Below are 25,554 nucleotides of genomic sequence, written 5' to 3' on the forward strand. Positions count from 1 at the left end.
CTATGATTAAGCTAGAATAACAAGTTAAAGTCCTGGTCAGGCAGTTATTCTTTCTTCTTTGTTACTTGGGATAATTTTGAACATAGAACCTTATGCCATGATAATGCTTTGCAGAAAATGAGTTTATGAGTAGGACTGACCTTAATTTAAAAATCATATTTCAAATCCTAAATTTATATGCACTATCCCTTTAAACTATCATGCTCTTTTTTGAGGAGTTAGCAGATTTTCTAAGCTTTTCCTTAGAAGACTCATTAAAAAACAGAACCCAAGATATTATCAAATTGAGTATTAATCTTTAATGCATATTTTTTTCTAATCTGTAAAAAGACATGAATGAAGTTTTGAGGTTCGTGAGATTTCATCTTTTCTTGAATGGTCACTTAAAGTCCAACTTGACAATGAACTGCTCTGAAAACATAATATGTCATATAATTGCAGAAGTAAGTAGAGAATAAAGATAATGATTAGATGGTTTCTGAAGAAATCAAGAGAATGGTAAGAAAGTGAGAGTGACAGCTTTAAGGAGATATATACTACATGTGACTAAAATAAGCTTAAATGATACTCTCTACCCACAGAGTGCCTTTTGAATTTTTACCAGAATTCATTCATTAATTTTAACATAATAAGACACAGAAAGAGCAGTATTAGATCTAAATTACCTTTAAAAATTTAGCTGCAGACATTAAACGATTACAAAACACTATGATCATCTTCTGAAGCTATTCCACACATCTTAATATGGCTACTGACATCCTAAGCAAAATGTCATTGTGGCAGATTAACAAGCTTACTTAAAAACTAACTCTAGAACAGAGATTACATACCTTAAGTAGAAAAGTAGAATTATGCAGATTCTTTATTAGTCAATAGGATAGTTCTGATTAAGAAGAACAGATTACTACTTAAACACTTTTCCTTTGTCTCTGTTGGCTGTTTTTTGAAGAGATGTAGTTGTTTCTAACATGATCTCTGGTATTTTGCAACAACACCTTATACTAGGAGCTTAGTACTTAGATTTGGAAGAGAAAATAGTTTTTATATTGCACATCATCTACAACCCTGAATCTCTGAACTGAAAAGGAGCCTGACCCTTTATCCAACGCTCAGTACAGAAAAGGGCTATACTTGATTAGCAATGTCTGCCACAGAAACACTAAGAAACAAGTGTGGCAGGGTGACCCAGGACTAGTCTAAAATGAGCCCAAGTGAATCATTACTTTTCTATGTTCTGAATTATACTGGCATAAAATCAAAGGTTAACAAAATTGGAGACATTAGCTTTTAAAACATCCTTTCAAGTTCTATCAGACTACAAACACTAAATAAGACTACTTTTACAATTAAATCATTCAGTGATTTTTCACTCACAGGTTATATGCATCCACATTAAAAATATAAGATTATGATTTCCTTCAAACTGTTATCATTATATAATCCCATTTAAACATGAGACTATTACAGTAATAATGATCCATATGTTACTGGAGCAGGGGCTTTAGAATTCCAGATGTAATAATCAGAAGAAATTAGTTTCCGGTCTAAAGAAAAGAAAAAGAAATTAATGATAAGACTATTTTATCTTAGCAAAAATTCAATGAGAGCAAAGTCATGATTTTTTGAAATTGTGGAATGCACTTATTTCAAGGCAGTACTTTGACATATTCATTTTAATTTGATATTATCAAGACTTTATTATAACTTTTACCATTTTACAAATATGGACTCATTAAATATTTGAACAATCCATCTTTGACCTTACATGAAATATCTCTCATTTATGCCAAATCTGCCAATTTTATCTTCACATTTTCTCTAAAATCTTTTTCATATGGACCATTACTCTGACTGTAAAAACATTAAAATTTTTTCATTGGTTTCTCTTCTATAACCTTATCACGATGGCCCTGATTCTGGGTCTTGCTATTCTTTACCCAAAATGTCAGAGATATAAATTAACACCCAACTTCCTAGCAACATTCTAAATGGTTTGCTTCACTGATTTCTTATTATAGTTCTGATCAATTTAAGCCTTTTAAAAAATAGCTTTGAAACCCTACAAAAATGGCAACCTATTTGAACTGAAGTTTTCTGATATGTAAAGAGATAATAATGTTCATTTGGAGTTACATATGTAAATTCTTTATATATATATAATTAAATATCCGATTAAATATAATTAAATATCCAGTTCAGCCTTTTCTACCTTTCTTCTTCATGCCCTTCTTCATAAATGAAAAGAATATAGACTATATTGTCTTTTTTGTTCTCTTCAAAGTTCTCAAACCCAGTAACAATGAGAGGCAAGACAGCATACTGTTAAGTGGACAGGTTCCAGAGCGAGAATGCTTGAGTATCTGACTCCCAGTTCTGCCATTTGCTAGCTATGGGACCCTAATCTCTCAGTTCCATCAGTGTCCTCATCTGTAAAATGGAGATAACAACACTTACATAGGGTGCTGTGATGATTAATGAGATAATATACATAAAACACTTAGAACTTTGCCTGGCATATAGTAAGCAATAAATATTAGCCATTATTATTTAAATTACTATTAGCCATTATTATTTAAATTTATTATTAAATTAATTAAATTAGCCATTATTAAAGTATTATTATTACTATTTTTAAACTAAGTTGTATATTTTGAAAATAGATTTTATTGTCAAGATGATGGCAAAATAAAGTTTTACATAATTGCACAAACTGGCAGTCACATTCTGAAACTAACAGAGGAAGAAAAGATGGGTTGTAATATTAATTTAAAATAAGTTCTTTCATTCAACATATTTTGTATTAAGAAGTAGGTATATTCCCATCCTGTATTATGCTCTCTGGAAATTACTGTAGTATGTTTAGTTAACATAAATAAATTAAAATATTTTCCCATAGACAATCTAAAATACTGGTCTGTTTGCTTTCAGTCTCCCATATATACAACAAAAAAATGATGTAAGAGAAAACACAGGGCAAGCCTAGGGAAGTAAAGAATACTGGTTTACTCTGGTTATACTACATAGAAGTTATATTGTCATGCACAGTAGCTGCTTACAATTCTGTAGTTCTAAGTTCTCTAATTCTCCTGAAATGTCCATGGAGAGTCCTTTCCTCTTAGGTTTTAGGAAACCTAAGAGGTTTAGGAACCCTAATCCTTAGTTTAAGAAATATTAATCTAACTATAATAAAAAAAAGTGTGTAAATTGGGATCATTCTTGTCCACATATATAACAGCTTTGTTCTCCCTGAGGCAAAAAGGTTTTGCTTAAGTTTAGGTAACTCCACCTCATTTTAGCTACTATTCTATGTTACATATTTCTATTTGATCTGAATTAAATAATTTTGATTCATTTATAAATTGTTTTTTGTCTCATTATATTTTCACATGTTTTGTGTGTGTGTGTACACACATATAGATCTATACTTTACCAACCATTAAACATACTAAAATCAGGAAACGTCTTTTTTATTGTCTTCTTATTGATAGAATAGAGAAGGTGCTAAATAACGCTTATTGATTGCAACATTTGCTAAAGATATTTAAAAGTTTTAAATAAGAACCATCTCTAGTATCTACTAAATCCATACTATATGCTAAGTATAATACTGAGTCAATATAATCTTATTTAAACCTCATAACAAGCCTGAGGCAAATCGCACTATTATTTCCATTTTATAGACAAGAAAATTAAAACTTCAAGAAGTTCACTAATTTGCCCAAAGTTATACAGCTAATGAAATGGCTGAGCCAGGTTTAAGTCCTGTCTGTTCAACACCACAGTTTCTGTGAACCATCTCTGAATAAAATAACCAGAGAAAAACAAATCAAATTTTATACTAAAGTTCACCTCTATCCCAACCTTTGCTCATCCAGACCACTTTATAAACAAGAAGACAGAGGGCAGTGTAAAGTATACAAACAGTTATGTGGGGTAGGATCAGTCCAGATTTTATAAATTGGGATTATTCTATTATCTCTAAGTTCTGTTACATTCAAATTTTACCTTAGGTAATAACTGCAAACACCATTTTAGTTCCCTTAAGTTAGTTTGAAGCTGTATAACTTACATGCACTTATTTTTGGTTTTCCTGATGCAAAAACTTGAACTGAATGCTGATCTGCGTAACACCCAGTGAGTGTGTAATCTAAGATCCTAAAATGAAGCTAGAAAGAAGAGAGAAATATAACAAATTAAGGTGATTATTTGGTAAAAAGGATGGTTACATTTTTTCCCTTGACCCAGTTTTAGGGAATTTATTTTACACAGTTGACAAACAAAATAAAATAAAAAGTCTAATACAGAAGTTTTAAACTTGAATTGTGGGTGTGTGCATGTGTGTGTGCACACATATGTATACAGAAACACACACACAATTTTGTTTCCCTTTGCCTTAGGCCATTTCTTTGTAAGGCTGTCATTATGAAGTACTTAACACACAATATGCACTTCACTAACAGCTCTAATCCATACTGCAAGGTATGCTGAGTGAACTGAGGTTCAAAGATGGAAGCAACTGGTATCCCAGCACATAAGCAGCAGAGCTGGCATCTGAACTCAGACCACACCGACTCTAAAAGCTGGTGCTGTCTCCCACTGTGCTGCTGTCTTGTATGCCGTATTTTCTCTTCTATCCCTAGGGCTATGTGGTTATGATATATTCTAGATCACAAGTCTTTTACAGGCAAGAAAGTATAAACCTTCTAGCAAAATATAATGTAATTATGAAAACAGAAACATCAGTTTATCTTGTGTTTAGGGGGAATGAGCTGTACGACTTAATTTTCCAGAAGAGTGAAATTTACCTTTTACAGAACTAAGCTTAGGAATTACCTTTTCCCTTACCTAGAAAAGCTTTCTAAAACATACTCCATAATTCCTGGATTTCATCGACAATGTGGGGCTATCACTACAAATACCAACTATTACACTGTGCTGTAAGAGAGTGAATCATCAGTACCTTCTCTGAAAACATAGCACACTCTGTTGTCCAGGTTGCAGTGCAGTGGCCAGGGTGCCCCTAAGTTACAATGACATTCACATGACCTATGAAAAAAATCTACATTTCATGGAGTTCCAGTTCTCCTTTGCTGTGATTCTCCTCATCTCTGCTGCTAAATGCTCCAGATTTTTGCAGCATCCTGATTTTTTTTTATATTTTTTCTCCTATCTCTATTCCCAGAAAATTTCTCCCATTTCCTAACTTTCTCTATTAATTACCAAACTAACTGATCACATGCATAATATGTGATTTAGAATGTAATTTTCAGACCTTCTCAGCAATTTTTTTTTCCTGTTGCAACTCAAATTATCTCTGATAATAAAGGGTTTTTGCTTGTTTTTTTTTGTATAATTCTCAATGCTGGTATAATTCTCAATACAACATTAAGTATAGTTATAAGTTATGACCAGACTGATATCCATACAACTGAAATCTGTAAAACACACTTAGATCATTCAGTCAACAAAAATATGTGCTACATGCTTTCAATGTGAATATAAATGGTTGGTGATAGGAATGAATAGAAAAATCGTAATTCCTACCCTTGAAGGACATAACAATGTGTGGTAACATTCCACATTTTTTTCCGAAAGGTATCTGAAGTAGGAATTTTTTTTTTTTTTTGAAACTTTATTAGAAAGTTAATCAAGTGGAAAACTGATAAGCATTTTTGAGCACTGATCAAAGGATGGACATAATTTTCCAATACCAAGAAAATCATTTGATATTGCAAGGTTTTAAACCTAAATTAGTGTCTTTAACTTCACAAAGTCAGAAATCCTATAAGCAAATGTTTCTTGAACACTGTAAAATGACAACAAAAATTAAAGTGTAACCCACAAGTAACATGTAGCCACATGCAAATTTCCTTTCAGATTGCTTTGTTATTTTTTGGTTTCAAGTGAATTTTTATTTTAACAGGTTTTTGGGGAACAGGTGGTGTTTGATTACAGGGATAAATTTTTTGTGGTTATTTCTGAGATGTTGGTGCACCCATCGCCTGAGCAGTGTACACTGCACCCAATGGGTAGTCTTTTATTCCTAAGGTTGTTTTAAATGATATCTAGATTAAATAGAACATTAAAACTGAGATTACTTTTACAGCACCAGAGAAATGCTAAGGAGGAAGCTTTGTGACTGAAACCAAAAGACTGAATTTATATATTTATTTCTACTAATTAACATTCTTAATTTTATAGAAAAACAGTAATTCTGCCCACGTGCAGGAGTTATGCATTACAGTGGAGGATGATCACTTCAGATATTTGTCCAAAACATAAAAATTTGAAGTAGGAATTTTTATAATAATCCTTGAAACAAAGCTTCTGGACACGAGTGAAGCCAAGATAGAAGAAATGAATTATCACCAGTATACTTCTGACTTCACTACCACTTCCCCTAATTGCCTGTATTTCTCTTGATTTCTTTAATACATTTTATTTAGGTTTTCTTGTTACCTTTCTAATCACTCCTTCAATTCCCTCACTTGTTCTTCTGAATCTTCCTGTATTATTTTATCTTTTTCTGTTATTTCCACTGCCTCAACCATTTCTTCTCTGTGGATAATTCCTAAATGCTTATATACAGCTGAGCCTTCTCTTACGAATCAAGCTTTAGATTTTTAGCTACCCACCGAACATTTACAATGGGCTATAGTGCTATTACCAGCCAAAAATATGATATGAAACCCATTTCTTCCCATTTTTCTCCATATCAATAATTTAGGTATATTCATCCATTCAGCAAATATTTATGTGCTAGGTCCTGGACTAGATATTTGGAATAAAACAATGAACGAATGAGATTCACATGTCTCTACCCTCTTAAAAAGCGTCAAGTTTGGTTTAAGTTCCTTTTTTTTTTGAACAATACTACCTTTGAACACCATTTCTTGTCTCTGTATTTAATTAGTAGTCGAGGCTTTACTTTCATCACAGCTTTTACAGCATCCCTTCATTTTTCTCCCTTCTCCCTTCTTTTCTCTTTCTGTTGACACTACACTAACTCAGCATTATTAACTTATTATAATATTACCCTTTCATATGGAATATTAATATGTTATAGAATGGCTTGTCTCTAGTTTTTTTACTCACCTTCCTTACATCCATTCCAGATTAACATTCATAAAGTATCACTTGTGAAAGACTACTCCCCTACTTAAAAAAGTACACCATCAACCAAAGTAATAAAAGTCAGATTCAAACACTCCATAATCTTAATCTAAATTATATATCCAGTCTCTTATAGTACTACTATTTTTAGCACTGGTTTCTAAGCATGCCTTGTTTATCCTTCTTTACTCTTCTAAGTAACTTCTTTATCTAAACAATTGTTAGTCAGTCTTCAAGTCTTCATATTCATGCATATCTAGGCCTCAGAGTTTGGCTTAAACTTCACCTCCCCTGTAAAGCTTTCCACAATAACTTCAGCTGTAGCACCTTTTTCTTGAAATATCAAAGCTGTTAGCACTGATAAATTGTTGATGTGCAACACTGAAAAATTCCTGGAGGGCAAGGACTACATCTTCTATTTTTTGAACACAAATCTCAATTTTTTTTTTTTTTTTTTTTTTGAGACAGTCTTACTCTATCAGCCAGGTCGGAATGCAGTGGCATTATCATGACTCACCGCAGCCTTGAACTCCCCAGGCTTAGGTGATTCTCCTGAACCTCCCAAAAAGCTGTGACTAAAGGTGTGCACCACCATGCCTAGCTGATTTTTCTATTTTTTGTAGAGGTGGGGTCTCACCATGCTGGCCAGGCTGGTCTTGAACTCCTGGGGTCAAGCGATTCACCTGCCTTGGCCTCCCAAAGTGCTGGGATTACAGGTGGGAGTCACCATGCCTGGCCCAAATCTCAAATTTGATAACCAATAGCTGAGTAGAATTAGACTGAGTTGGGGTATTTAGGTTAGCTGGTTCCCTTTAAAAAAAACACAAAAAACCCTTGTTTAAAAGAGATCTGGTTGCATTCTCTTGTCCAGGTTGCGGTGCAGTGGCACAATTTAGCTCACTGTAACCTTGAACTCCTGGGCTTGAGTGATCCTCCCACCTCAGTCTCCCCAGTAGCTGGGACTACAGACACCCTGCCTCTATGCCTGGCTTTTTAAAATGTTCAAGTATTAAGTGAAATAGAAGTGACTAATACTAAACAACAACAAAAAATCAAAAATCCAAAAGAGAACTTATCCCAGACAAAAAGAATAGAATTCTAAAACAATTGGTAGAAAACATTAAAAATCAACTAGAAATACGCAATTTATAAACAAAGGAGGCCAGGCGCGGTGGCTCAAGCCTGTAATCCCAGCACTTTGGGAGGCCGAGACGGGCAGATCACAAGGTCAGGAGATCGAGACCATCCTGGCTAACACGGTGAAACCCCGTCTCTACTAAAAAAAATACAAAAAACTAGCCAGGTGAGGTGGTGGGCGCCTGTAGTCCCAGCTACTCAGGAGGCTGAGACAGGAGAATGGCGTAAACCCAGGAGGCGGAGCTTGCAGTGAGCTGAGATCCGGCCACCGCACTCCAGCCTGGGCAACAGAGCGAGACTCTGTCCCCCCAAAAAAAAGAAAAAACAAAACAAAAAAACAAAGGAAGGGCTCCACTGTAGTAAGCCATATAAATATGTTTACCTTTAAATATGCTGTTTCTCCAATACAAATTGGGTCAAATGGCTGCTTCTCATGGCTCTTGGCTCCAAAAGTTACAGTTCCAGAAAGACTAATTTCCATTGATTTTGGGAACTTCTGGCCTAAAACACAAATATACCAATCAACTATTCTAAATCAAGTAGATTCTACAGTAAATGAAAAGAAAAAAGAAATCAATAAACAAAACTTGCTCACCAATAATCCAGATCAATAAGCTTTTCTCTCGAAATACTTCGAGCTGGCCAAAACTAGTTTTGTATTCCAAATGTGTAATTGGACCTCTTTAAAAAGAAAGGGACAAAATAGAAAAAGATCACAGATATAACAGTTTTGAGATCTAAGTCAAACTTGGCCACTGTTACTTAATACAAGGACAGCATAAAAGCAGATCTGTATTCAAGTTTGCAGAATAGAAAAAATAATGAATATTAAATCTTGAAAAACAACAAAACACACATAAACATTTTTGGTGATGATGTGTATTTCATTATTAGTCCTTAAGACAACTATGAAATCATACAAAATGTATTAATACAGTCACATGGGTTGCCATAACATTAAGACTATGATTTTACTACATATGTAGATATACTTTGACAAAAAACTGTGCTGCAGAATAAATTTAAAAGTAGAACTGATAATAAAGTAATATTATAATTGGCTAATTCACCAGGTTGTTGACAGTTTGGTTTGACTTGTATATGGAAAAATCGCTAGAAATAAATCCAGTAGAAAAATAATTCCTGAGGAAGCTACATTGGTTTAAGTGTATAATTTACTAGTAAGTTTTACTAGAAAGGTAAAGGCATATTTAAAGGGAAACAGATTATTTTTATGACTATATCATGAAAATCAGCATTCATTTGAATAGAATAAAATTATTCAGACCTTAAAAATAAGGTAAAAGAGAAAGACAATTTAGTGTGGAGCAGTGGGAATGTATTAAGGAAGACAGAAATTATGGCAATACAGATTTTATTCCTACCTATTGTAAAAAGGTATATGAGCTTCACAGAATTCAAAATTATTTTTTACACTTTCGTGAAGTTTTAAATTAATGGTTATTCTTAGTTGTACTTCTTCCTCCTTCATTTGATAAAATCCCAAAATTGGTGGGACAGGGACCTAAAAAGAAACATAAATGTCTATATAATTCTCAGTAACTGAGAAGAGTTACTTTTAATGACTTAGAGATTCCAAGTTGTTTTAGTAATAGCAATGATGAATCTATATTTGTTATAAGGATAGGGATTCTTCTCTCTTTCTGTTTTCAGAGATGAGAAAAGTGCTTTACAAAGGTGTACAATGCATTCTTGTTCCTATACTTGCTCATCCAGGTTCCCCGTCTCCATGTTCTCTGACCTGCAGCATACGGTATGCAGTAGGCATGCAGCAGGCACTGCCAATCTGCCCACAGCTCTGTTGCTCCAATTGAATCCCATGAGTTCTCCAATCCCCTTATTCAGCAGTAACTTACTTGGTTGGTCATCAATAACTGACTGAAGGAAACAACTTGTAGGCTGGGGTGAGCCAACCATTATTTCTGGTACATGTGAAGTAAGACACAGAAAGACTACTTATACAGTGCAAGCCCTAGAGCTGTAAGGTCATGTGTAAGCAGAGAAAGCCAGCTGAAAGAGGAGACTGAGAAGCAGACATGTGACAGACAAGGTGGACCTTGACTACAGGCTGATATTAATTTTCTGGTTCCAGTCCTAGTAAGAACTGTGTCTGCTTCTTTTCTTGTTCTTAAATGGCAATGAGACTGCCTATTGCATTCTCAAAATAAATTCGCTCTACTTAAGCTAGCTTGAGTAGGTTTTTCTAACCTACTCATCCACAACTAGGACAAGAGATAAATGGTGTAGTAGAAAAGAGGTTTGGGAGTCTGAAAAATTGGGGTTCAAATCCAGGCAGTGCCATTTATCAACTATAGACCTGGTGCAAGTCATTTCACTTCTTTGTGACTCTCCTGAGCTGTAAAATGGGGATAATGTCTAATTAAAGGTTGTTACCAGTACTACAGTACTAGAGAAAATACATGTAACGTGCTTAGGACAATGTCTAACACACAGTTATTCAATAAATAAATAGATATGAAAAATAATATATATTTGTAATTCAGGTTGCCTGCGATGAGGGGTATTTTATTATGTTCATGGTTAAAACCACTACTAAATCATACCAAAATCTATCCCATGACCGTGAACATTAAAAAAAAAAATTCAATTATTTTAAAAGCTATTTACAAGTAGTTACCAACACCAAAGATAAGAGGCATCTCATTCAAAGAAGTGAATCTTTTTTTTTTTTTTTTGAGATGGAGTCTTGCTCTGTTGCCCAGGCTGGAGTGCACTGGTGCAATCTTGGCTCACTGCAACCTCCGCCACCTGGGTTCAAGCGATTCTCCTGCCTCAGCCGCCCAAGTAGGTGGGACTACAGGCACACGACACCATGCCTGGCTAACTTTTTGTATTTTTAGTAGAGACAAGGTTTCACCATGTTGGCAGGCTGGCCTTGAACTCCTGACCTCAAGTGATCCACCCACCTCAGCCTCCCAAAGTGCTGGGATTACAGGCATGAGCCACGGTGCCTGGCCTAAATCTTCATCTTCATTCATCAATTATTGTCTGATAAATAGAACTTTTTCTAAGTTCTCATACCAAGAGTATGAATCATTTACTTATCAATAGTATTTATGAATATAAAGATCAGCAAACTCTCAACTATTCTAGCGTTGTTTACCTGGGAAGTGTAGTAGCATAAGTTGAATAACTCTAAAGGTGGAGTGAATGGAAATTTGTAAGGCCCACTAAATGCAGAGTCATCCATTGCATCAATACTACTAGAAGTCAGAATTGCAGAGTCAAGAGAAGTTACACAAGGATGAACTAGAATATCTTGAAGTGGAGATCCATTGGTAGGGAGATTCAAGCTGATGGTAACATTTGGCATGATTCCTTCCAAATCACACTGAAATGCAAACAGAAAGATTATCACCAAAATCTCAGAAGCAAATGTCTGTTTCAGGCTTCTCAAAATTTATCAGTCATTTTCCCCAATTAACTCACTTTTCTCTAGGTATTGTTCTCTTTGCTTTCTGTGTTCTTATTAATGGTTTTATCATGTTCTTACACACCCAAGCCAGAGACCAGGAGGGCCCTCATAGACTCCACTGCTTATCTCTAAAGCTCTTACAAAGATAATTTAAATCTGCTGAATTTTCTCCATTCCTGTTGAACCACATTAATACGGGCCCTTACAATTTCTGCCACAGCTCACTAAATATTTCTGGACTTGTTTTCCTATAATCAGTCCTCTAATCCTCCATCCTCCTAGCTCTCCATGCCAGAGCTATCTTAATGAAACATAATTTTTATTATACTTTTTCCATGCTCAAATCCTTTCAGTGATTCTACTTCAATTCTGAATTACTTGTAAAGCCTTTCATTGTTTGGCTCTTATCTACCTCCTTTTTATTTTCCTTCAACTTTTAAGTTTTGGGGTACATGTGCAGGATGTGCAGGTTAGTTACCTAGGTAAACGTGTACCATGGTGTTTTGTTGCACAGATCATCCCATCACCTAGGTATTAAGCCCAGCATCCATTTGCTGTTCTTCCTGATGCTCTCCCTCCCCTAACCTCCCCAACTGACAGGCCCCAGTGTGGTCGTTCCCCCACCGTGACCGTGTGGTCTCGTCATTCAGCTCCCACTTATAAGTGAGAACATGTGGTGTTTGGTTTTCTGTTCCTGCATTAGTTTGCTGAGAATAATGATTTCTAACTCCATCCATGTCCGTGCAAAGGACATGATCTCGTTCCTTTTTATGGCTGCACAGTATTCCATGGTGTATATGTACCACATTTTCTTTATTCAGTCTATCATTGATAGGCACTTATGTTGATTCCATGTCTTTACTATTGTGAATAGTGCTGCAATGAACATACATGTGTATGTATCTTCATAGCAGAATGATTTATGTTTCTTTGGGTATATACCCAATAATGGAATATCTGGGTCAAATGGTATTTCTGCCTCAATGTCTTCGAGGAATTGCCACAGTCTTCCACGATGGTTAAACTAATTTACACTCTTACCAACACCGTAAAAGTGTTCCTTTTTCTCTGCAATCTTGTGAGCACCTGTTGTTTTTTAACTTTTTAATAATAGCCATTCTGACTGGTGTTGGATGGTATCTCATTGTGGTTTTGATTTGCATTTCTCAAATGATCAGTGATGTTGAGCTTGTTTGTTGGCTGCATGTAGGTCTTCTTTTGGCAAGTGTCTGTACATGCCTTTTGCCCACTTTTTAATGGGGTTGTTTTTTAATCTACCTCCTTAATAATTTTCTACCCTGCAACTTACATGTAGTCATATTGGATTCTTGCATTTTCCTAAATAAACCATACTGTCTTATACCTCCAAATGCACCTTTGCATGTGCTATTCCTTCCCAGCTGCAATGTTTTCTCCCTGTAAATGCTTTCATTCTTCATATCTTAGCTCATTTGACGCTCTCTGTGAAGTCTTACACTCTGTATCACCTCTACAGCCTACCTTTGCTATGTAGAGAAGCCCAGGATCTTCTTCCCTATGTAGTCTGGGTTAGTTTGCCAATGAGAGGTACTCATGAGAGATTCACAAGGGAAAAGAGAAAAGGAAGTAACTTTTCTTGAAAGTTCCTTGAAGCCAGATAGGTCAGCTTCTCAAACCTGTCCGTGAACTCCTACTTCAAGGCCAAAGTGGCCAGATGCTACACTTCTGTGGACCTTTCCTTGAATTTCCTCTGTGAGGTCATTAACAGACAGACATGGCAGTTTCTCAGACTTCTTTGTGAACTTTTGATTTGACTATCTCCTCAGTGACTGTTTCTGAAAGGCTATAGCTAGAGGATCAAAGACTTATTTCCTCAGTGCTTCTTGAATAAGCCCTAATTTCTATGTTAAACATCTTTACTCCCATAAATCTTATAGTGGCTTCTTCTGGCCCAACCAGACTGACATACTTTACTTGTGTTTGTGTAGGTAGTCAGGGTCTTTGTACCTCTCTCTTGAAATTCACCTCTATTAAAGCCTGGATCAAACTGACCAACTGAGCCCCATAAGAATTATTGGTATCTTCTGTTTCACCAGAACTACACATTATTTTAAGAGTTAGTGAACTCTGAAAGCATAACACTTAGCTCTTAATGCACTATCATATACATAGATTGCACCATGCATTAACTGTCCACTATCTACAGGTATCTGGTCCATTTCTCTTTTCAAGCTTTAAATTCTTTGAAACAAGAATCGTTACATTTTTCTTGGTATCTCTAGTGCCTGACACATTTCTATGCATAGAAAACAGTAATAAAAAATGTTTGCTGAGTGGCTATCTTTTTCTAATTATAAACCTACTTTTGTTTTCAATTTCTAATATGAAATGTTTCACTTTTAATGTTTTATCTACTATTTGACATGTGTGGGAATTCATTACGTATCTGCTATACAATGTAAGTACTTAGCAGGCAGGCATTACGAAGAGTACTACATACAATTAGTGCCTTTATAAGGTCTGTCAGTGACAATTACAACAATGTCAGTCACATTAAAAATAAATATGCCATATAATCTTACTTTAAAACTTAAAAATAAAATTGTAGGGTTTTAACTTTCAAACCATCTGCTATTTTCTATATGTGAACTAATAAGAACAAATGAAAAGTAGTTTTGTTTTTGATAGATATTTATGGAGACAAAATAAGCAAACATCAATAGTAAATACCATTATAATTTAATAATATTCAGTTTATACTTAGTAAATTTAATCTCTTAACATTTGTAAAGGGTCAGAGAAATATCAGCCATCATGGAACCCGCCAATGAATCTGGGCACTTAAAATACCAGATCATCAGTTATTTACAATAGGATGAGAACATCCATTCTAGAAGGAATTGGTGTACTACCCTTTAAACCAATCTGGCATATGTAAACCCAACTTTAGCAATAAAAGTTATTAAAGAAAAAAAAAGGCACCTAAGAGTTTATCTCATTTTAAAAATGAGAAAAGATTCACAAAATTGTGTAACTTTCTAAAGACATACAGAAAGTTAGTGGAAGAATGAGGTCTAGAACTTTGGACCACTGGCCTTTGGCTCTGGTTTTCTACCAGAGTAGGATAAAATGAAGATGATTATTTCCATTTACAATGGGCTTCACAATAAAATTCCTTTAAACAGTAAGTTTCGGAAGTACTTAAAGAATGTCTGGCTAACAGTTATATTACGTACATACAACCTTAAAGAAACATTTAGCATGTAGGTTAAGGTATACCCCCTTTTTTTTCCCCTTAAGAACATTCTTTAAATAAGAAAATTGCCCATCATGATAATCTGTATCAGGACTAAGAGCAGGAACCAATCTGAAATTCTCCTAAGAGTAAACTGCAGTCAGCCTATCAATGAACAGAGACATTAAATACCATGGTATTAATTAGCATTATATCATAAATAACATATTCCCTATTTATTGCAACAAAATGGGAAAAAAACAGAATTGGTGAATTTTTCTATTTTATTTTTTTTAAGACAGAGTCTACCTCTGTCACCCAGGCTGGAGTGCAGTGGCACAATCTTGGCTCACTGCAGCCTCTGCCTCCCAGGTTCAAGCGATTCTCATGCCTCAGCCTCCTGAGTAGCTGGGATTATAGGCGTGCTCCATCACGCCTGGCTAATTTTTGCATTTTCAGTAGAGAAAGGGTTTCGCCATGTTGGTCAGGCTGGTCTCAAACTCCTGACCTCAAATGATTTGCCTGCCTTGGCCTCCCGAAGTGCTGGGTTATAGGGGTGAGCCACTGCGTCGGGCCCTATTTTTCTATTTTCATTTCATTGAACTTATGAGAAAAAAGATTCAACTACTTTAAAACTTAAGAATGACATACTCCATGAACACCTCAATTTTGGAGCCATTTACAATAGTTATTTCTAAGAAAGTGAGTAACTGGAGTGTATTTTTGACCATGATAGATATGAGTTTAAAATAGGCACAAAAACTTTTACATAACTTTAACGTTAAATAGGATAAAAAAAGAAAAGATAGACCCAATATTTCTGTCAGGACTGTTCTAATTCTCTGCTCTTGAACTCTAGTTTTATCTATCAGATTTATACACAGCCACACATTAAATTTGACATATAAAAAAATATATGTAACTGCAGGGAATAAAGGAAGAAAGAAAAATAAAGAAACGAGAATACTATTAATATAAACTTGTAGAAAGTTTACCTGGAGGATTTTATTTTCAATCATTATTCAACATGGCATTAATCACCACTAACTGTATTGTTATTTCCATTGTCTTCTCCTATTTTCTATTTCTACAGAGAACCCAGTATTAATCTAATGACTTATTTAAGTAAGAGTCCTTCAATATAATTTTAGATATGTCAGAGATGTCAATTTCACCCCCTAAAGAAAATGGAAAATAGGAGTGGTGACTTTAAAGTATGTTCTGAAGTTATTTGATGTTATTCTTTTCATAGGTGGAGCTTAATTCCATGCCCCTTGAATATGGACCACTTAATGACCTGCTTCTACTGAACAGAAAGTAGTGGAAGTGTAACCTCCCAGGCTAGGTAATAAAAATAATCGCTTCTGCCTGGCTGTCTGTCTCTCTCTCTCCTCTCTCTCTCTCGCAGATCATCTGGTCTGAGGGAAGCCAGTCACCAAGTGTGAGGACACTTAAGCAGCCAGTTGAGAAGTCCATGTGGAAAGGAACTAAGGCCTTCCTCCAATAACTAGGACCAACTTGTTAGCCATGTGAGTGAGTCATCTTGCAAGCAGATCTTCCAGCCTCAGTCAGACCTTCAGATGCCTATAGTCTCAACTGAAAACCTGACTGCAACTTCATGAGTGACTCTACACTGAAAGTTCCCAGTGTAGACTTTCCCCACAGAAACTATGAAAATAATAAATGTCTATTTTGGGGACAATGAGACAATTCTTTACATAGCCACAGATAACTAATATAATTGGTAAGGAATACAAAAAGACAACATAAAATTTTACATGACTCTCCCAATTAACAACTGCTGCCTAAGATGAAAATAAAAAATGTTATTTAAAACACAACTAGCAAATTTAACTTTCTCCATATGTTAAATAAAACAATAAAGCAAATACCAGAGAAAAATCTCACCTTGCAAGTCACTGTTCCAACAACTTGCCATGTATCTGCTACACCCTGTTTATCATACTGCATGGATTTTACCTTTTCAGTGATAGAAATAGAAACTTGTGGTTTTCCTTTGTACGTTCCAGTTTTCCAAGCTGGCTGTTTTTGTGGCTGAGTCACAGATGCAAAATTGGTATTATCTAATGAATTCTGTAAGTTGGCATCTAATAAAGTGCCAAATGGACAAGCCTGCAGAAGCAAGTCAGGCAACTGGCTCAATTTTGTATTTAGCTCAGAGTCATTTTTTTGACCTGAATAAAGAAAATCCTGTATCCCAAAAAGAAATTCAAAGCCTTGTGAAACTCCACTAACACTAATTAATGGCGGACGAGGGGACAGAGTTTGTTCAACTAGTGGAACACAAGCATATATAATGTCATTCTTCAGAAAAGCAACAACTGGCCAGAGTTCTTCACCTCCTATCAAGAGTCCATAAATGGATGTTTTATTGATGCGTGAACAGCTATCACGACTCTCAACAAAGTCTTTATCATCATCCAATAATCTAAGTTCAAAGAGCAGTGCTTTAAGAAAGGGACCATCTTCAGGAATAGGCACATAACTTGCTCCATTGAAGACTCTGGCTCGTTTTTCAACAGTTGGATATCGCCTGCATTATGGAAACAGAAGCATTATAAGTGATTCTTCCAAGTAAAACCAAGATGAAAGAATTTTTTAAAAACTCCCAAATATAAGGCAAACAGTAACAATAATAAAATACATGAGAAACAAATCCATACACACAACCACAAATGCCAACAACCAAAAAATTATAATGCCCATTAAGTTATTATTAGAATAACTTCCATATTTGGTATATAATTCGTTATTGAAAATGCTTAATTCAATTTAGTTATTTAGTTTAGGTAGAGTACATGATTCTAATTCAAAATCCTTGTCTCTCAGCCACTCAGATATCATCTTGGTCAGCAAGGAGTATATACTTGAACCATTTTAGGCATCTATAAGAACTTTTTTTTCTTCTGATTCTGTCTTAATAGCTACAGCAGGACTAACAAAGTGGTTCAATTTAACCCTCCACAATTTTGGATTCATTAGTTGAGATGGTACAATTTTAAAAGGAATGTTCTATTCTACTCAACCTATGGTGAATGACAGGTACCCTGAGTCTTCTTGCCAATCCCTACAAAAACAAGGAAGATCATTTTAGTAATAATGGTTTATCTCTATGGCCCTGGAAGATACTTTTAGGTAATAAAAAAGAATAAAATCAGAATGTTTTTGCATGTGCTGAGTTGAACAGTAAGCAGTTACTAATTTATCTTTTCTTTGGTTGGAAACAGAAGATGTTTTTGCTTATTTACAGAAATCTGTTAGATCACAGTTTCTCAGTTCCAAAATATGTACTTTTCCTCATTCCTTCTATCTCCACTCCAAAGTCCAGAACAATGTCATTTATCAGCTGTTAACTTTTGAGTAAATCACTTAACTTCCCTTAGCCTATCTTCTTGTTTGTAAATAAAAGGGTGGCAATAAATCAGCAGTTTTTACCAAGAGTCAAAAACATACCTGGCTAAAACAGTTTTTGCTAAAAAATATTGATGTTTACTAATATTTAAAAAAAATATAAGAACGTATTCAAAGTTATCTATATGTAGGCTGAGTGCAATGGCTCACCCAGCACTTCGGGAGGCTGAGGTGGGCAGATCACTTGAGGGCAGGAGTTTGAGACCAGCCTGGCTAACATGGTGAAACCCTGTCTTTACTAAAAATACACAAATTAGCTGGGTGTGGTGGTGCATGCCTGTGATCCCAGCTACTTGGGAGGCTGAGGCAGGAGAATCTTGAACCTGGGAGGTGGAGGTTGCAGTGAGCTGGGCCGAGATCTTGCCACTGCACTCCAGCCTGGGCAACAGAGTGAGACTCCATCTCAAAACAAACAAACAAAAAAAAACCACCAACCAACCAAAAAAACTCAAAAGCAGTTACCCATGTGTAGGTAAATCTCACTTACATTCTGATGCATTTTCTTGATTGAGAAAGGGGAAGAATCACACAGTAGCACACCAGTAAAGGTAGCACACCAGTAATGACATGGCATGGCAGGTTAATGCCATTTATTTATCTAAATCTCTGCATATGAATAGTAGAGCTCTCTGGACTAAACTGTAGTCCAATCTCTTATTATCTAATTTTCTAGAGGATAATTAAAGTTCTTAAGTATAAAAACTTCACAACTGACTGTGAAGATAAGTTAATCTGGGACCCTATACAATGTCTCAATATGTGTTCAATGAATATTTTGTTGGATGACTCAACCTATCATTTCTAATTTATTATATGCTTTTTCTAAAACAGGATTCAAAGCTTAAATGGGTCTACCAATTATGGGATATGATACTGACCTAAGCCAGATATAACTGGATGCTATTATTATCTGGAAAGGAAACCTTTAAACCAGAATCTTAACCAAGTTTTGTTATGGGAAATAAGTACTTAGATAGAGAAAATATCATTTGCCTTCTTAAATCTTAAATATTGGCCACTTATTGACACTTATAACATGTCAGTGCATATCTGTGTAGCTCTAACACCTGCCCCAAGAGGTTAGAAAACTGAAAATATAATAAAATTTAACTAAGTCATTCAATGATACAGAATTAAATTATTTGAACCCAACTTGCTACCTCCATAAATGTATTGAAAAGCCCATCCAGACCTATCTGACTTTTTATTCTGAAATAATATCCTGAGCATAATTAAAAGTCATTCTGAAAACTAGGATTTAAGAAACTTATTTTTTTAAGCAGTAAAAAGTTTACCTCTATGAGATATTAAGGTAAGCTACAAAAGCAACAGATATGTTATTGGCACAAGAAAGACAAAGTACTAGAACTGAGACAAACCAACATTTATATGAGGAGACATAACTAACATTACCAATAGCCTCACAAATTAATGAAGACATGACATACTGCTTAAAAGATGGTGTCAGAAAAACTGATCCACAGTACAGAGAAAAACGAAATGGGATTCCTACTTAATGCCATATCCAAAGATGGACTACATATGGGTTAAAGACCTAAATGTAACAGATGAAATTATAAAGTTAAGAGAAGATACTGTAGGAAGATATTTTTGGGAAATATGGGTAAGAAAAAGCTTCAACAAATTCCCAAAAGCGACTACTTCGATTGCATCAAAATTAGTGATTTCTGTTTAATCAAGGGAAACATAAAGTTAATTGACAATGGTAAAATTAAAGAAAATATCAGTACTTTCTAAAAATGACATAGGACTAATATCAAGAATATAAAACAAACTCCTACAAATTCAGAGGAAAAAATAAGCAACTTCGAAAGAAAAAAAGACATGTACAGGCAATTCACAGTAAAGGAAACTTAAAGGACTAACAATCATTATTACACACAGAAATGCAAACAAAAATAAGATGTCCTTTACTGGCAAAAATTAAATGTTAGGAAAGAATGGAGATATAGGAACTCCTCCTTGCTGCTGGTGAGTGCGTAGGTGGGTGAAAGTGCAGATTATTTGGCAGTCTTTAGTCAAAATCGGCATAGACATGCCCCATGGACCAATTTGAGGATGCATACTTTGGCAGTGTTCTCTGGAGGCAAATTTGGGAGAGGTCGTCACTAGGGAAAGGGGATAGGTAAAATGTGTAGGATGTGAACCACGGAGTACTACAGAGCAAGAAAAAACAATGGCCTAGATTTGCACTGTCCAACACAGTAGAACTACCCACATGTGGCTATTTAAACTTAAATAAAAATTAACATTATCCAAAAGTAACAATTGAGTTCCTCAGTTATGCTAGCTGCAGTTCAAAAGCTCAATAGGTACTTGTGGCTAGTGGCTACAGTACTAGCCAGTACAAATTAAGAACATTTCTCCTTTCCATCATCATAAAGAATTCTATTGGGCAAGCTGCCTTAGATGAACACAAAGTATCATGGATGTTTCTTTAAAATAGTGCTGAGAAATCTGACAAATGTAACATTAGGAAGTGAAGTCTAAAGCACATTTAATTATGTAATTTGAAAAATGCATACAATGAAAAAGGGTAACATCCAAGACGTAAGAGCTACCTGTCAAGGGGAGGGGAACGGCAGTTAGAAATAGGTAACCAAAGGGAATATGTAACCAAAGTAAAATGAGAGATACTTTGGATGGACTGATGCTCCTGGTAAAGTATGTACTAAAGAATATATATAATCTCCTGTATTTGAGGTCCAACAACAAATGTTGGGGTTAGTGTCAGCCAGAAATCCTGCGGGGAAATGGTAAACTCCAACTCTGATGCCCTCAGGAACAAAAACTGTTTAGGTTGCAAAGAAGGAATTTTTCATATCCTCATTGCCAACCAATTTTCATTTAAAATTACAATCATTTTTTTTTCTGCCTCGATCTCAATTCTACTATGGTGCTACTTCACTATAAGCTTTCTTCAGGGAAGAACGAATTGTGACAAAAAAGAACTATCAATGGCCAGAGAAAAAAGGTGAACAGATCCAGTCGATTGCCACCAACATTTTACAATGAGTTACTGTATAATTCTCTTAACAGAGCTATTTTGATTACACACGGCAAATTCTAAAAGTGGGACCAGATCAATGTCCCACTTTTACACATTGATTTTTTACAATGTGTAAAAAATCAATATTTTTAACACAATATATGAAAAAGTGAATTAATTTTTTTGTTTCTATTTTCTTCAACAATTAGGAACTGTAAACAGATGATTTCTACCAATGACACAAATTCACAGGATAAAAATAAAAGTCTGGGTCGGGCACGGTGGCTCACGCCTGTAATCCCAGCACTTTGGGAGGCTGAGGCGGGTGGATCACGAGGTCAGGAGATCGAGACCATCCTGGCTAACATGGCGAAACTCCGTCTCTACTAAAAATACAAAAAATTAACTGGGCGTGGTGGCGGGCGCCTGTAGTCCCAGCTACTCGGGAGGCTGAGGCAGGAGAAAGGCGTGAACCCGGGAGGCGGAGCTTGCAGTGAGCCGAGATCGCGCCACTGCACTCCAGTCTGGGGGACAGAGCGAGACTCCGTTTCGGAAAAATAGCAATAATAACAACAACAAAAAAAGTCTGATGTAACTTAGCATGGATTTTTCAGTAGAATAAAATGTTCCTGAATGATTTTGTCAATGCATGTTGAAAAATCTGAAACATGTTTAGTGCTCAGTAAATTTTCTACGTTTCCCTTAGCCATCTCCATTGTAATCCTAAGCAGACGGAGGTCATTTTAAAATCCAATACTAACACTAAACATACACCGTAATACTTAATATGTACGAATCATCAACTCAATTCTCACAACACTGTAAGGTAGGACTATTAAAATCTCCATTTAACAGACGAAACAGAGGTCTGTTAACTGGCTAGCCCAAGGTCACGCAGCTATTCGTGGCAAACCTGGGCCACGAAGCACCACAAAACTATGCTACTTCATCGATCAGGATTCAGATTTGCATTTACCTGGAGAATCTCACGGTGCCACAAAGTGGAGTTCCCGGTTCGTGACTTATGAGCCACACTGCCCGCTGCGCCATGGTAAGTCAGTAAAGCATTAGCTTATAAGCATTAGCTTATAATTAAGGTCGCCACCGAGGAACACTGCAGACCGGCTTTCTCAGACGGACTCTTACCAGAAGCCCCGAGGCTCATCTTGCGCCACAAACCGGTCGCGCTCAGCAGAGAGGTTATTTTTAGGTGAGGTGACTAACATTTCTGAGTCGCTCTATACACAATACACACCACAAAAAGTTCTAAGAACCCCAACCTATAACGTTGAGAAATTCACCTATCCCCTGCAGCTGCGGTATTTCCTGCCTCTAAATTCCACTTCCGGAATGGTGGCCCGCAAGGATCAAAGTTCCTCATATACCATAGCGTCGAGCCTCTTTTCGGATCGCCCGCCGCTCGTTTTCTTCGCTGGCCCCTCCCGACAACCTCCGGGGCGCGCGCAGTTCCACTTCCGGCGTATGAGGCGGTGACAATGGGAGCAGCGCGGGTGGCGCCGGGAGGCAGCTGACAGGCGTTTGCGGCTTCGCTTCATGGCAGCTCTCCCGCCCCGCCTGGGATCTGTGGGGAGTGGGGGAGCCCGCGGCGGCCCGGAGCCAGGGTTGGCGAGCCGAGCGGAGACCTGTGCGCCGCGCCTCTGAGGCGCAGCATGTGAAGCGGAGACGGCATCCAGTGCGGGGCGAGCCTCTCAGCCGGCCGGGATGGCTACCACGGCCGAGCTCTTCGAGGTGGGCCCCGGCGGCTCTTCAGGGAGTGGCAGGCTCGGGGTTTGCAGGCAGCTAGGTGGGCGGGCCGAGGAGCGGGCGTTTGCTGGCTACCCAGGAGGAGCACTCGGGAGAGAGATGCGAAACTGAAGGGTTGGGGTGGCAGCTCCGTGTTAGCGCGGGCGGAGCGTGAAATGGGGGAGGGGTGCTTGGGGCCGAGGTGGGTTGGGCGACCGGTCGGCCGAGAGGGGAAGCCGGGTGCCCGAAGGGAGGAGGGTTGGTTTTCTCTGTGGGGGCAAGAGGGGGAGTCTGGAAGATTCGGGTGTTGGAAGATGTCTACTCGGGATGAGTAGTGGGAAGGGCTGACTCAGGACGAGGAAAGAGAGCCAGGAGCCTTAGGTTGGGCGAGTCTTGTCGCTGGGATTCTTGCGGGAATAATAGCAGGAAGCCACTTAAGATCGTGACGCTTGGGGGCTTCTCGTTTTGAATAATTATTCCATAGTAAGGCTGCAGGTGGCATTCATAGGCCTGCCAGTTTAACCTTACATTTGAAAAGGCTGGGACAATTTTTTTTTTTTTTTTTTTTGTACAATAAAGGCCTACTTATCTCTTTCGACTGAAGGGAGGCAAAATTCAAGTGAACACTTTATTTCGTATAATACATAATAATATACTGAAAGCATTTACGTGTATTATAAAATAAAACCAAAATGAACACTATAAAACGAACACTTCGTTTCATATATATAATGCACCTTAAGTGTATTATATTCATTTACGTGTATTAGAAAATCACCTAACTGCAAGCTAGAGAATCCTTAATACGTAATAGTGAGAATACTGTCTTTCCTCGAGCGTTTTCAGTATCTAAACCTTAAAATTTAACTTCGTGAAGTCTGTTGTAAGAAGCTGTGATAAAAGCTTGAGATAATAGAATAGGAAAACTAATGGGACTACAAAACAATGAAACTTATAAAGCATCTCCTTTTGTGAAATAAATGAAAACACATAAAAAGGAAAGAAAGACCCCTTTTGTGTGTGTGTGCTTGTATTTCACATTGAATAACAAAAGTGTAATAATTGAGAAGACGGTAATCTACAATAGGGAACGTCTCCATAAGTGAAAATGGTATCCTTTTTCTGCCTAAGATTCAGTAGTTTCTGTGGCTTACAATTTGAATGCCACAGTTTTAATAAATGGAACTTTACATTTGTTATTGTTACTATATTTTGCATATCAGTCAGCTTTCGGATAGATAGTGCTTTTTTTGAGGAATAATATGTGTTATTGTTATAAGTTGTAATAAGACAGTAATTTGTGAATGAAGGATCGTAATTACAAGAAAGACTTCAGAGATACTGTATTTTCTCAGTCAAGTGTTCGGAGATAAGCTACATTAATTTCTGTAATTCCAAAATTGTGCCATCTGTTTATTGACACAAGATCGGGGAGATGCTTTTCCTGCTAGGAACTTTTACTGTGTCCTTGGGTACTAAGTAGTGCTGTGGTTCCTTGTTTTATTTTTCACATCTTATAGAGGGAGAACACGATGAAGTTGTATAACATCTTCAATTAATGTATTTGCTGACAAGCCAGGTCTTAACAGAAAACTATTATATATGTTGTCATACAGTTCATAAGACATTATCCTTTGAGTTAATCCAGTTCCAGTTGTACCTTGGACCATCTTATGTATATTTTTATTTAAATATTTGACCGCATTATTTTGGTAACTTATTTGGAAATATGTTTGATTTTTTTTTTCTCCCTCTCCTGGTGGGGAAGGGGAGGAGGTGGGGAAATACATATTTTGCTTTCTGGGGTCCTGCCATTAGGTTGAGTAGTTAAACCAGATTAGGATTTAACATAATTTAGTGACTCTAGTTACATAGTAGCCAGTAAGATTCAGTGATAATAGAGACAGTAGCCCTTAGACTACCCTTAGGCCAGAGGGTTTTTAGAACAAATTTAAACATATTTATAGATCGTAAAACTTATGTGACTTTTTTCTTGACTATGTGTAGCTTGTTGCTTCGTCAAAATTAAAAGCATAATAGTTATAATTTTAGTAGTTATAATTAAGAAGTGCATTTATTTTTTCTGGTACTGCTATGAATCCAGCCCTACAGTGGACTCTACTCTTGAGTAAGTTTTCATCCCCAAGTGAAAAGTTGATGTCTTGGCGTTGGAGGGAAGAGGAAAAACAAATCTTGTCACTGCTCAGTTTCCTGTAGCTACTGCCATAGCATCTAGATTGTAGTACAAGTCAAAGGAAGTATCTTTTTCCCCTGCTTCCCTTTCTTTTTTTTTTTTTTTTTTTTTTTGAGACGGAGTCTTGCTGTGTCTCCTGGGCTGGAGTGCAGTGGCCGGATCTCAGCTCACTGCAAGCTCCGCCTCCCGGGTTCAGGCCATTCTCCTGCCTCAGCCTCCGGAGTAGATGGGACTACAGGCGCCCGCCACCTCGC

General features: G+C 36.6%; 2 protein-coding genes across 2 annotated transcripts in view; one reads left to right on the forward strand and one right to left on the reverse strand.

The window, feature by feature from the left end:
* Positions 1–274: 274 nt before the first annotated feature.
* On the reverse strand, positions 275–22,869 carry AP5M1 (adaptor related protein complex 5 subunit mu 1). Its single transcript, XM_023231311.3, has 8 exons — positions 22,340–22,869; positions 16,830–17,475; positions 11,396–11,623; positions 9,636–9,775; positions 8,846–8,931; positions 8,633–8,751; positions 4,070–4,166; positions 275–1,544 (listed from the first exon to the last, which is right to left on the reverse strand). The coding sequence occupies exons 1-8, from the start codon at positions 22,411–22,413 to the stop codon at positions 1,462–1,464; spliced, it is 1,473 nt and encodes a 490-aa protein (XP_023087079.1). The 5' UTR covers positions 22,414–22,869; the 3' UTR covers positions 275–1,461.
* Positions 22,726–25,554, forward strand: part of EXOC5 (exocyst complex component 5) — a 64,825-nt gene continuing 61,996 nt past the window's right edge. The window contains exon 1 of the mRNA XM_023231298.3: positions 22,726–23,112. Coding sequence (XP_023087066.1) covers positions 23,086–23,112 — 27 coding nt within the window. The 5' untranslated portion in view covers positions 22,726–23,085. The remainder of the gene's footprint in view (positions 23,113–25,554) is intronic.

Source organism: Piliocolobus tephrosceles, chromosome 6, assembly GCF_002776525.5.
Source record: "Piliocolobus tephrosceles isolate RC106 chromosome 6, ASM277652v3, whole genome shotgun sequence".
NCBI lineage: Eukaryota > Metazoa > Chordata > Mammalia > Primates > Cercopithecidae > Piliocolobus > Piliocolobus tephrosceles.